The 13,945-nt window shown below is 40.8% G+C and overlaps 1 protein-coding gene and 1 long non-coding RNA gene across 7 annotated transcripts in view; one reads left to right on the top strand and one right to left on the bottom strand.

The window, feature by feature from the left end:
- Positions 1 to 13,945, bottom strand: part of GRIA3 (glutamate ionotropic receptor AMPA type subunit 3) — a 309,119-nt gene that overhangs the window by 2,818 nt on the left and 292,356 nt on the right. For 3 of the 5 annotated variants that reach the window (XM_006064985.4, XM_006064986.4, XM_025277144.3), the window contains 2 exons: positions 7,412 to 7,526; positions 4,595 to 4,842 (listed from right to left, as the gene is read on the bottom strand). In XM_006064985.4, the coding sequence (XP_006065047.1) occupies positions 4,597 to 4,842; positions 7,412 to 7,526 (361 nt within the window). In that variant the 3' untranslated portion in view covers positions 4,595 to 4,596. Of the gene's footprint in view, positions 1 to 4,594; positions 4,843 to 7,411; positions 7,527 to 13,945 lie in introns of those variants that run through there. The other 2 variants (XR_003106867.3, XM_025277145.3) reach the window with 2 other exon arrangements.
- LOC123331754 overlaps positions 1 to 13,945 on the top strand; it is a 210,135-nt gene that overhangs the window by 83,397 nt on the left and 112,793 nt on the right. The window lies entirely within an intron of this gene.

Below are 13,945 nucleotides of genomic sequence, written 5' to 3'. Positions count from 1 at the left end.
ATTCCAGGAAGAAGGCAGAACCCTAGTGATATCCACAAAGGAGCTTGCCTCCATGGGGTCTTTGCCCTGATATCATGGGGCTGATGGAGATGCTGTTGCTGCCCTCTTTTTTGGAGGCATTAACTAAAATGCCTCCACAAATGCAGGGGCTTCATTTGCCCCCAACCCTGAAAACGCAAGGCCACATTCCTGCCTCCTCTTCAAGTTCATACCCATCTTCTCTATCCTTTCTGTCTATACTAATGGGGTCCTTCTTTTTCTCCTGAGGTAACTCTTAATTTTATCCCAAAAGAATGACATGATCACGATCTACCACTGGCCCTAGAATAAAATTATCTGTAAAAAGAAAGTCAAAGATGCACCTGAAGGCCAAAATACCCAAAGAAGCAGACTAAGACTAACATGCAGATAAACCACTTCCTTGGAATCCCTATGGTCCAGAATCATAACTATCTCAGACATTTGGAGAAAGTTTATATCTATGGCATAAAGCTCAATGTCCCTTCTGACCTTCGTATTGGCCATGGGATGTCACTTCCCAGGTGCATAACTTTGGGAAAGTCACCTAATCTCTCAGTGCCTCTGTTTCCTGTTTTTAAACGGAGGTAGGTGAAATATTGGGTTGGCCAAAAAGGTCGTTCGGGTTTTTCTGTATGATGTTAATGGAAAAACCTGAATGAACTTTTTGGCCAACCCAATATTATCACTGAAGGAAAACTCCTCTGGGGACAAAGAACATCACCACTTAACATAAGATGAGCTCTCTAAGGCAGGAACGCTTCCCCAGCAAGAATGTGTATAGCTGCAGAAGGAAAGCAGATTCCTTCAAAATGGGCAGCATGAACAAAGTTGTTATTCTCTGGGAAGACTAAATAGAACTGTATTAGAGGAAAAAAGAAATCTTTTTCCTCATCCCCAGGCATTTTGAGCCCTTGAAAATGAGAAGGATTTCAAATATATTGAAGAAACCAAAGAAGCCAGAAGTAATTCTGAGCAGCAATGAAGAAATTGGAAAGAATTTCTTAAAATAGTGAGCAGAGTCACCAGTAGGGTGCAGTGAGTCTGGAATGCCTGATGGCTGTTCACCTGCCCAGGCATGCTTCAGGCCCCTCTTCCAGTGGGTGATCAGTAACCCAGACAGTAGGTCGTCAAGAGGTCATCTGCTCCCGATTCAGGGCTGGGTCTGAGGCATGGGTTCCCACAATGAGTCCAATAACTCCGACTCTACTCTCAGCCATAGCAAATGAGAGATGAGTCCCTCCTCTTTCAAGGATGCCTTTTTACTAACCAGATTTCACCTGGATCATATTCTTGCAGTTGATTTGCTCTTGAGTCATTTGACTGGTACCATAAACTCCCAAGGCTGGCTCTGATAATCAGCAATATAAGTAAAGTCTCAGGGTGCTTCTCCATCTCTGTGACCCTGAATAGACCCTGACAGATCTAGGCCAAGTCTAAGAACTGGAAACCATAATAACTAGGTAAGAAATTAGAAGTCCCTGTGAGATATTCCAGAACTTCTTGGAAATAAAAGATGAATGAATGAAGACCGACATCCCCCTGATGTCACATCACCAAATGGGCTGAGGACAGCTGAGAGGTTTCTATTTCCTGTTCAGCCTCCTTTGTGTCTTGACTGACACATGTCAGGTTTTTCCCCTGGCATCCTCTGGGGCTTTTCCTTCTTGTCTAGGGACTTCACACAGACTTGGAGGACACATTTGTTTGCAGTCTCTCCCCAGGTTTTCTTTTCATCCTAGGGGTGACTGCCACAGTGCCAGCTAACTGGGCTGTAACTGCATTGGCATTGTTGTCTATTCAAATGTGATTTTTGCCTCAGTTATCCTGAATCTTGCTTCACAAAATGGGTCAGCCAAGATGACTAAAGGAAAGCCACTGCACCAGAAGTTGCGGGAAGTTCATCTCTTGTGCTCTCCCCATCCCCTGGGTTGAGTGTACTGGGCCTCCACTGGAAGACTGCAGCACCCTGCCCAAAGGTTTGCTGATCCCACTTTCTCTCTCTCTTTCTCACTCACCATCCCCTCTTCCTTCCTTAAGTGATAGGCTCTGAGACAACTTTCTCTAGAACCTTACTGGACCAGCAGCATGAATATGACCTGTGAGCTTGTGAGCAGTGTAGAACCTCAGGCCCCACCCTAGACCTGCTGCACACTGTCAGTCGGTAAGCACTGCTCTGGGACTTAAACAAGAGACTCAGATAGAATAGCTGATAATAAAGAGGGTCTGGAGGCTGTGTGATCCTAAGCCCTGCTCCTGAAAGCTTCCTTTTGCGGAAGTAGGAATGATTGAACCCTGCTCCTGAAAGCTTCCTTTTGCGGAAGTAGGAATGATTGAACATATACCCTTGTGTCAAGTACATCAGAAGGAGGGCTAGTGGAGGCTAGGTGAAGTCCCTCAAGACACTTTTGTAAAGAAGTAAGACATAGACTTAGGATCTGCTCTTCATGTGACAGGATCCTATTGGGGTTTCAAGATTTCTGGAGACCACCAGGCCATGAGTGGAGGATGGTCACATGGTTTAGTGAAGGATACAGTTATAAGAGGACAAAGAGCTGGGTTCTAGTCTGAGAACTGCCACTACCCAGTTGTCTTGCCTTTAGCAAGTCATTTGATATGGCTGGTGCTTAGTTTCCTAAAAGAGAAAATATTGGCTTGACCAAAAAGTTTGTTCAGGTTTTATGGAAAAACTCCGAACGTTGGCCAAGCCAGTGTTTTCTGCCCCATTACCACAACTGCGGCAATAGAGTGAGAGCACTTGGAAAACTGATATGCAGATTTCAGGTGTATTCTTTTCTTTGGATGCCAGTATCTTTGAATTTAGGATAATTCACCTAGGTTGAAGTCACTTGGGTACTATCCTATGAGGAAGCAAATAACATGCCCCCAGTTCTAATGGGCCTATATAACCTACTCAAGAGTAAAATATTTTAAGCACACTGGAACATTAAATGCTTGCATGCAAACAATGCTAATTACAGATGAATCCATCTTTGATCCATTCAGCAATGCAATGGGAGCACTTTGTTAGTGGGTTAGTCGTATACTGAATATGTTGTAACAGGAGATCTGCAGCAGGAAAGAACAACTAGCAACTTCATCAAACAAGAGAATGCCATCTGTGGTGAGGACAAGTGATTTATTTGGAGGAAATATTTAAAGCTTGGCTGAATTGAGATCCACACCATGAAATATGTGGAGGTCAAAAGCACAAATGCATTTAGAAATTGAAGCTCATAGACGTTAACTCATGAAGTAAAAATTCTCCCACCTACAAGAGCTATGAAGTTGCTAATTGTTCATTTTCACTTTCGATAGGTATGTTACTGATGACAGATGCACTTGAAGGTAACTAAACTTATATTCTCGTAAACACTTCTGAGATGGAGATGTTATTCTAACTCAAGCTTGCCTTTGAACATGTCTGAGTTATTGGTGAGTTTTGGCTGTAGCTGCCCGAGTCAAGGTGGCATCAATCAGGCTCATTAACGTATGAATTTGGGAACAGCCAGGAGCAGGGGTCCTAGACTGTCCTCTGGGAGACACTTACCTGAATGAACATCAGTTCCAAGAAAGGGACAACAAAGGAACTCACAGATTAAAGCAATTGTCTTAGGTTTACACTTAAGTGAATCACCACACCCCTATAGAAGCACTGCTTTTCTCAAGGGGGCAGCTCCCCATTTCCATTTTCATTTTCACATCAGTTCCAGAGAGCTGCTTTCTCTATAGCTGCGCTGTCCAACGTGGTAGTCACCAGCCACATGTTACTATTGAACACTTGATATGTGGCTAATGTGAGAGTTGAGACGTGCCATAAGTATCTATGTGAAACACACCCCTGATTTCTAAGACTTAGTATGAAAAAAGAATGTAAAATACCTCATTCATTTTTTACATTGATAACAAGTTGAAATGCTAATATTTCAGATATACTGAGTTAAAAAATATATCATTAATTTTGCTTGTGTTACTTAAAATTTTTTTTTTACTTAATAAAATTTATTTTTTAGAATAGCTTTAGGTTCACAGTAAAATTAAGTGGAAAGTATAGAGAGTTCCCATAGTCTCTGTTTCCACTTGTTGTCTTCCATTATCAATATTAAAGTGGTACATTTGTCACAATTAATGAAGTTATATCGACACATCATTATCCCCCAGGGTCCATAGTTTACATTAAGGGTTAACTCTCGATGTTGTATATTCTATAGGTTTTGACAAATGCAAAATACTATATGTCTACCATTACTTGTGTTACTTTTGAAAATAGCTACCAGAGCACTTAAATTACACATCTGGTTCACAAATGTGGCTTGTAAATATTCCCATTGAACAGTGCTGCTCTAGAGAACTTTTTTTCCTCTTAGGTTGCAGACCACAATTTAATTACAAGTATGCTATTAGAAAAGCTCTACTGTCTGACAAGAAAGCACAACTGTTGTTTTCAAAGAATTAAATGGTTGCAAAGAATAGACAATTCTTGATACAATAAACTAGACCGAAAAACAAAGAGAAAAATAAAAGAGATTAACGTACAGTAACGTAAGCTGATTAGTGTACTAGACCTTAACCGTACCCCTAGATCTTAACACTCTCTGTTCCATACACGTTGTAGCCTTCTCTGTATGTAGCGTAATTTTGAGTGTTGGTGGCAGGAGCAGGCTTAAAGTTTTGGGTGTTCTTTGTGAGTTTCATGCGTTTGGACTCTGCCCGCGATTTGTAACAGAATTCTATCAAAGCCACCATCATGGCCAGCCCCAGACCTCCGACAAGTATATAGAAAACGCCTGCCACATTGCTCAGGCTCAGAGCGCTGGTCTTGTCCTAAGAGAAATGAACAAGGCGATTAGTTCTTGAGGAAAACAAAGACAATGGAACATTATAATACATTGCAACAGTATACAATAGTTCTAAGTCATAAAATAACTAGACATTGATGTAAATGTTATGACTCAGCTCTGGCAACTGGTGGATGTTTCACAATGGCCAGTAAGACAGCAGACTGTGCTTCTGTTGATCCTCATCTAAATATTCTTTTATTTGGGCTCCTTAAATCCTTTAGTACCTCAAGATGGTGTCAACAACTAAATAAAACAACATCCGGCCATGGGAGCAGAAGTGTAAACACAAGCACAATATAGTCCTCTGCCAACTTGCATAAACACCGTTTGCCAGAGTTGAGCAGTGACATAATCTCTATTAATGTAACACTCTTTTCATTTGGGACCTTGAAGCACTCTTTCCCCTCTCTGCCCCGCAACACCCCTTTCTCCCTTGTTCTCCCTGTGTCAACAACTAGTTTTTAAGATAGCAGGTGAGTATGTTAGCAGTTCCTGATATTCATATTGGGGGGAGTTACTTCACAAGGGTTTGTTTAAAAAGGATTAGCTCTCTCTTTTCACCCAGTGGTTGAGAAAGAAATTGCTCCCTGTGGGGGCTGGTGCTAAGGTCTCATCCTCAGGGGAGCAAATCTTTGTGCTGTGGAGACAAGGGCACAGCACAATGAATTGACTCTGTTCCCGCTTCCTGGGAGTTTAAACCCTCAGGAGGACCCACTGGGTCCGGAATTGGCTCCATACAAATCAGAAAACTTTTCCAGGAGGCTGATGATTGGAAAAAAAAATCCAGCTCATTTTTAGCTTTTACTCCAGGGAATGTAGAAAATAATCAGAAAAAAAAAAAAAAACCCTACACTTATCTGATCTCTATTTAAAATGGAAGGGGGGGTAATCAAGGAAGCCGGTCAGTGACTTTCAGGTCAAACTGTGCAAGTCTGACTAAGCTATCTACCTGTATGAAAAAGCAGAAACTGAACTGTTGAACAATGGAAAGAAAAAAGTTGGTGCCTTGAGCCCTACCTTGAGGTAGGACACAGCAAGGGTCAGGAGCCTTTCTTTGACAAAAATAAAATAAAATAGCATTTTGTAGTCTTTTTAGAGGGAATGTAACCATTTTGCTGCTGAATACAATAAAATGGAATACCCACATTAAGCCAGTGAATTGAGTATCTCATTCAAATGATAGCACAGTGAGTATATGATGGCTATGGCTGACACTCCACACTCTGGAGCTCAGCTGGTCCTAGTATCATGTAAAGAAGTAAATATAAAGACAATTTGGCCATGTTCTGATTCTATTTTCATAAGTGCCAGTCCTGTACTTGTTTACTTCAACAAAAAGGCCAATTGGAATTGAATCGCATTGTCGGGAAGGTGGGTATGGACATTGCCTCATCTCTATAACAACCTTGCAAAGAGTCACTCTTCTAGGATGAATGACAGCTAGACAAGTGATAAGAATCTCTGTGACTTAGGAAATGATGGATCGCCTCCTTAAGGAGGCTGGTGAAACTATCTGCAGGAATGTTCCACAATCCATTAGGAAATGGATCAATTTCTGGTAACTTGCCCTCTCCCATTAGATTTGTATATGTATGTGATTTTTGATGGGGGAAAAGTATCCTTTGCATGACCCATGTAAGTTATAGCAACAAAGTTTCAAGTTCCTCCAATTTAAGTTTCATAAAATTCCCTGTTGTGGGATGTAGAAAACCAGTAGCAAAATGGTTCACTGCACAAGGAAAATGAGTGGCATTTCATGAAATGAATTAACTGATACCACAATATTAGTTCGAAAAAAGGAAAGGCAAAAATTGAAACTCAAAAAGAATTTTCTTAGGGGGGCAGGAAGGAGGCGGGGAAGAGTGTTTCATGCTTATCAATGTGATGTTATCCTGAGAATGTATACCCTTAAGGAGCATGCGACTGAATTTTAGAAGTATTACGTACAGAGATTCAAATAACACCTTTGGAAGAGAGAAGTGTGACAGACTTAATGAAATTCGAGATCCAAATAGATGCCGAACTCAATACGACAGCAGCTGAGAGGAGGCTACTCATTGTGCTTACAGAAGCCAGTCTTTGTTATTTAATTCTTTGACTGTTTTCAGGTGGGCTCAACATAATATAGTCATAACCAAAGGCATTAGCAACTACAAAGTCTCTGAAACTGTAAAGAGGTTAAGAAAAAGTACTGTCACAACTGGATCATTTTTTTTTTTTTTGGTTGTTGTTCTGTTTTTCTCTTCAAACTTTTAAAATGTGAAATACAGTAAAACCCCCTTATAACACAGCTCATGATTGTACTTCTTTGGGAATGTGTTGGGCCAGATTGAGTTCCCTGATCACAATAGCTTGCCGGGAGTCCATGAGTGATGTCACGTGGCAGGCCTCTAAGGCTGGTGTTTGCCTTAAACTTTCAGCGCTGGTGTTATAAAGGGGTCCCACTGTGTCAGGGAGTGTGTGTTGGGAAGGAAAGCCGTTTTAGGGTAGAAAATAAACAGTGGTTCAAAATGTGATTGCTAATCAGTACAAAAAGACCTTCAGCGACTGACCTTACTCCCGGAGTCCTTGGCTCCACACTCCCCCTTATCGTACCACCATTTGTTTTTCAGCTTGTCTAAGATGCCTTGTTCACTGAGTTTCAATACTGCAAGGTTTACAGGCGTTCTTCACGTGGGAAATAACATAAATAACATTATATTATGTTATTTTATGTTATTCAAGCTTCAAACTACTTTAAAACTATAGAAAGCGATAAAGCAGGGGGCCCTGGCCACAGAGTAATTTTAGACACTGCAGGCAACCTGAGCATTACCTTATAAAAATTAACACTACAGCAACGCTATATTTACCAGGGCCTGCCCATATCGCTTTGAGTAATCGGCACACACTGTTAAATAATGAGGATAGAAAAAAGGCACTCCTCAGATAGGCGGTGTGGGGTGAGGAGGGTTTCCCCTCAGTGACAATCGTCGGCGGCAGCTTGCAGTAGCTTTGTGATGGAGGTGTGTTAGGTTTGATCTAACCGGGTGTCTTGTTGTACTTCCAGACAGAAAGCAAGTTTTATGGTGGAGTGGGGAAGGGAACGGGGCCAGAAGGGGAGGCATTTCCACGTGTGGAGACAAAAGGATGAATTCCAGCAGAATAGAAGATAGATTCTATGTGACTAGCACGCCTTCTGATTAGTTGTTCTTTATTACACAAATCTGCTGTCCAGCTGAAAATGATCTTCCAACAAACTGTACTACATACATGTCTCCCCAGACTGAATTCTTATGCCATACTGGTCTTAATATTAACAGTATAATGTGGACTTCTGAGTTCTGGATAAGAATACTTTCAACAGTGTGAGACCTGGTCTAGGGATTGTTTTTGAATTACTGATCGGCTGTCTCTCTGATATGGTTGTACGTCTATGGCCAACTCAGGTCACCAGAAGGTGAACTAGATTGTTTTAAAATGGATTATTAATATGGCATGACCTGAAATGGCAAACTGACTCTGCCTCTATGGCAGTGCTGTAGAGGAAGTTTAGATAAGCTGTTATAGTCAAATGAAACTTCAGAGCAAATGCAGGAAACCCTACTGGTCCTAGGGTAATGATTTTCTCTCTCGGAAATTTCTTCAGCTGTAAAATGGGAATAATGACTTCTACAGTTTTCTTTCTAGACCTAATGAATCTTAAAGGATCTCTAATAACTTTAGATTTAAAATGCATTATAGAGAGGGGGTGGCATATTTGTATTATGAGGCTATGAACTACTGTGTGTTCAGACTCATGTGAACAATATTGCCAGTACTAGTACCTGTTTTTCTGAATGCTACCAATTTTCAAGGAGGAAACAGGTATATTTGTGTAACTATGAACATTCCATAGAATTTCTGAGTTTATTTTGGGTAACTTGGACCCATCAACATATCCCAATCATTGACAAGACTTCTGTTGTCACAGAGATCTGTTCTCTATCAGACCATCCCCAAAGCCTGTTTCCTTTCTTTTCCTCTTTGCTGTTGAGAGCAGAAGGACCATCTCGAGATATTCTGAGAAACAGATCATCATGTAAAAATAATAGGCAATTTCAGAGTACTTAGGATTTGTAAAACTATAAACCTTTAGTGTCAGGGAGGTGACACTTTCTTGGTTAGTACTGAACTTGGCAGCCAGAATATCTGTATTTTGTATATCACCAGGAAATTGAGGTCCTTTTATATTTGAAACAAGTTCCTTCAATCAATGCTCAGAAGCTTAGGCTTCTCAAGTGCTGGCCAGAGTTGCTTGGAATGCAAAGAAACAAAAGTTATTTAAATAAAAACGCGAGCCTCTTTAGGATATTATTAGCTGGGACAGTCATCTTAGACTTTTTTTCTTAAAGAACAGACAGGCCATCTATGGCCATGAGATCAGTGTTGGAATTGCCTTCTCCCCAATCTCCACTGTCTAGTCTCCTTCTCTCTCCTTTCTCCTATAATCTTTTCCTCTATCGCCACCACCTCTCCCTCAGTGCTATGCCTTAAACTACATTTTGGCACCCAGGCTCAGGATTATAACAGTTGGCTCAGATTGCAGGGGAGATGTTTTTCAATAACAGATATGTCACTGATTCCTTCAGGACCACAGGAAAAAGTATAATGCATTTTTTTCTTCCTTTTCATGCTTCCTCTTTTCTTACTGCAAAGGGCCCAGTGTCTTCATGCTGCTCTCTGACTAAGCCCTTACCAGGCCCTGACCTCCCTCAAGCTACTGTATTCTTCAAATGACTTCAATTTCTTTAGTTATGGCTGCTCTTACTAGATCTCAGGAACAGAGCAGTCTGATTAAAGGCACTCACACTAAGGTCCAAATAGAGATCTCTCCCTAGAGATCCTAGGTTTAAAAAAAAATTATCAACACTTAAGTAAGCTAGGGTTGATAAAAGTGGGGCATGTTAGTTTAGAGCAGTGGTTCTCAAACTGGTCCAGAGACCCCTGGAGGATCTCTGAAATCTTTTCATCAGAGGGTCTGTGAGGCCAAAACTATTTTGGTATTAATACTAAGGTGTTCTTTGCCTTTCTCACTCTTATTATCTCATGATGTACAGTGGAGTTTCCTGGAGGTAACATGACATGTGATATCACAACACATTGAATGAAGAAGTAGATATGAGAATCCTATTCTCTTATATTAAGCCAGATATTAAAGATATTTGCAAAAATAGGACGATGCCACTCCTCACTGATTTTTTAAAAAGCATGCTATTTATGTGAATATACATTGGGTTTATTATTTTTAAATGAGTTATTAATACATGATTTAAAAATCGTTCCATTTTAATTTCTGATATGGTAAGCATTAATAGACATAATACATATGAACAAAATCTTTGGGGTTCCCTATAACTTTGAACTGTGTAAAGGGGTCCTGGGACAAATAAGTACTGGTTTTAAAGGAGGGAAGGCTTTTCCTCTGCTGGGCCTATTCTGGGCTGCCACCCTCCACTCTTGTCAAAATCCAGGCTGAGCATTTAGCATCCAGGTCAGCAATCTAGCATCCTACCTTTCTGACAAGTGGCCTACCCCTGCCTTAGGCCATTGAGTGGCTCCCTCAGAATGGTTGGTAACCGCTCTCTATTACCATAGTCTGTACAGTGGAGGTTACCTTAGAGCAATGGTTCTCTATTAGGGGTTGTTTTGCCCTTCAGGAGACACTGGGCAATGTTGAGTGATCTTTCATTGTCACAACTGGGGAGGGGGGCGATACAGGCATCTAGTAGGTAGAGGCCAGTGATGCTGTTAAACACCCCACTATGTGCAGGACCGCCCCCACCACAAGGCCCCAGATGTCAATAGTGCTGTGGCTGGGAAACCCTGCCTTAGACAATCCAAACCTCATCTGATGCCCCAGGACTTTAGGGAAATCTGACAAATGATATATCCTTAGAAGTTTAGTCTTTGATTGGAAAAAAAAATCACAGGGTTTATGAAATCTGGCAGGGAACCAGTGTGCGTTTGGGAACTTCTAAATAAAAATGAAGGAGAAAAACAAACATTTTAAGCAGCAGCACAGCCAAGCAGCATAAAAGCTGTAATCAGAAATCACAGATAATACCACTTAACAAGGTTAGGATAGCTGCCAAGAAAAGAAAGTACTTTAAAGGCCAAATCTCCTACAATTGTATGTTGCTGCAGGGTAGAATAAATTCCCAAGATGGCAGAGAAAAACTGCTTCTATCCACATAATTTTCTCTGTTACTGTACCTTACTGGATGTATTGCCAAACTCAATTCAAATCAACCAAATGTATTGACTTTCCCTTCCCAAAACACACACACACACACACACACACACACACACACACACACAATTTGGTATTTTAAAGAAAGTAGAATTAGGTGGGCAATTGGTCACTTTAAATTTCACTTTCTTCTTGGTGCCATTTTTGCTCCTCACCCTAATATTTTCTCTCCCCCTCTTCATCTTCTATCTTGCCTTATTATTTGTGCCCAGGCCTTGTGTTTCCCCCTAGACTATGTTGCTCAAGTGGAAAGACCATGGCTTATATATTTGTATTCCCCATTTAGAATAGTTCTCTCAAGAAATACTTGAATAGAAAGCTCTTTTAGCATTTTGTTTTCCAGCCCGGCACTTGACACATAATAAAATTATTATTATTATTGGTCAAGTTTAATAATCACTTTAAGAAGGTAGATTCATGGCCTCTGTAAGTAAAGCAATCGAGGCACAGAAAGGGTAAGTAATCTGCTCTAGCCTGCACAGCAAATTATTGGGCAGGCCAGAAGGCAAATTGATATCCATGCAACTCTGCACTGTACCTTCACCAATGGAACACACAAAAAAAGGGGTGGCAAGCCCGCATTGTTTTTGTTCTTAGAGCTTGGATGTTCATAATGAATTTTTTCTTTAGGGACCATCAGTTTCCAAATAACTCTCAGCCTAGCAAGGGTAGATCCAGCCGCTGGGGCCTTTCACCGCTGTGGTGCAGTGGTATGTCTCCAGGGGAATGTTTCAGAGCTATGACTGCAGGCCCTTAACGGGTACCTAAGAGAATTAGAAGTCAGAAATATTTATTGTCCTTGCTTCAATAGAGAATAGAAAGAATTAAACAAAGTAGGTCAGATTCATATCATGGAAATTAGCCATTCTCCCCTCTGAAGGGCTTGCTGTGAATATTTCCTGAGTGGAGTCCTCTTAAGGCAAAACCAAAACAGAACAAAACAAAAACACAGGTCGTAGAGCTTGGGAGAGAACAGGAGTGCTTTGTCATTTCAGGGGCTCTGGGAACATCCCCCCCCGCCCCAAAATAGTTTCCTCACTGGTACATGACATTCCATCAAGGAATTTCACATCTTTAAGATGGAGGAAACTTCCTTGTTAAAATACAAAGCTTCATGAGAAATGGGAAGGGAAGCGGAGTGTAACTGTTTATAAACTCCAACTCTTTGTTCTGTTTGGTTTAAATAATGGCCTGGGGGGTTGGGTGGAGGAAAGGGTGTAAATTCCTCCTATGGAAAGGCTGTAAATTGCACCTATAGCCTAAAAATGTATGTGGATTAGGGACCAGATGGAGGGGGTAACAGCAAGTGTCACCTAGATAGTCAGCTAATAGAATGTGGAGGGAGCACTGACCTCAGACAGAATGATAGTTCCTGAGTGTGGGGAGCAGTCATGAAGTAGCATCAGTTTTTTTTTGAAATTGGGGTAGTAATGTAATTCACAATGCCTTGAAAATGAGTTCTATTTTTGAAGAAAACATTACTGGCTGATACAAATTTCTGCTTATCTCTGCCATCCCCACCTGGCAACAATCAACAACAAAGCTCTGTGCTCATTAATCCAGGGCATCCAGCCCCGGGTGGTGGTTGTCTAGGTTCCCAGCTCATTTCTGGGAGCTATGAGCCAGCCATTGCAAAGTTCAATGTCATCTTAGTGCCGACCAATGTTACATATGCAGACAGTTTTAGGATAAGAGGAACAATTTTTTTCTCCTGTGAAAGTAGAAACTGCTTATTTTTTGTTAAGTAACTAAAATTTTTGATTTCAAAGGAATTGTCCAATTTATTTTTTAATTTTGATTTCAGGAAATACCTAAACTATGTAGATTTGAGCCATGTTAGAGTCTTTTTTTATAAAGAAAGAAATGTGGAGAGAGTGATGTGAGGGTGCTGTTTTCCCATAGTGAAAAGAAGAAAAAATGGCCTCGTGAGTTAGTGACCAAGTTGATTCCTCCATATGGTGTTCCTAGAAGGATTGAGAGACAAGGTTTGTACTATGGATATAGTTCTAGGCCTGAAAGATATAGGAATCGAGGGTGTTGTAAGATTTATCTATTTGAGAGACTGTGCAATATATTCTAGTTTAAGTGGCTTCTTTTCTCCTTTCTGAGCAGGGACACCTAAAGAGCAAATGTCTGTTTAATTAATTATACCAAGAGATCTTCAATGGTGCCCTTAGGAAGGACAGATATATGTGTAAATACGTAGGTCATGGAGGGAAAGACAAGGAGATTACGGAGAAGTAAAAGAAATATATGAGTAAGGATGGTGTATTTGCAGCATTAATTACAAACTTGCTCTAAGAACACAATGTCTGAATGATGATAACAGAAACTTATCACAGCCTAAGCTGGAAGCCCTCCCCTTATGCTATGATTTATCCAAAGCTCACTCCAAGTTACTACATTTGCTTCTTGGTACCTAGTGATTTTTTGGAACAACTTCTAAAAATTATCTTCGGTCCAGTGGAGGGAGAAAAGCCATCTATCACTGGCTTTTCTACTGAAGATATTTCAGGTTTTCATGGTGACAGTTCACCTTTTCAAATTGCTCGCTTGTTTCCCTAGCCTTTTCTGGAGAACTCCTGGTATCATTCAGGAAATCACAGGCAGCAAGGCAGTTACAGACATCTCTGCCCAGGCAGGACTTGATCTATTAAGTTGAAGTCAATTGATGACCAACCAACAGAAGATTCGTCATTGGATAAAAGGATATAGTCTAGAGTCCTTGATATTCTTTTCCATAGGTTACCTGGGCATGTTGTTGGAGGCTATGCCCTAGACTACATTAGTATTCTGGAGCCCCTTTAAAGAAGCT

The sequence above is a fragment of the Bubalus bubalis genome, chromosome X (genome assembly GCF_019923935.1).
Source record: "Bubalus bubalis isolate 160015118507 breed Murrah chromosome X, NDDB_SH_1, whole genome shotgun sequence".
Classification (NCBI taxonomy): Eukaryota; Metazoa; Chordata; class Mammalia; order Artiodactyla; family Bovidae; genus Bubalus; species Bubalus bubalis.
The sequence above is the reverse complement of the archived record's forward strand: the minus strand, read 5'-3'. Positions and strand labels throughout refer to the sequence as shown.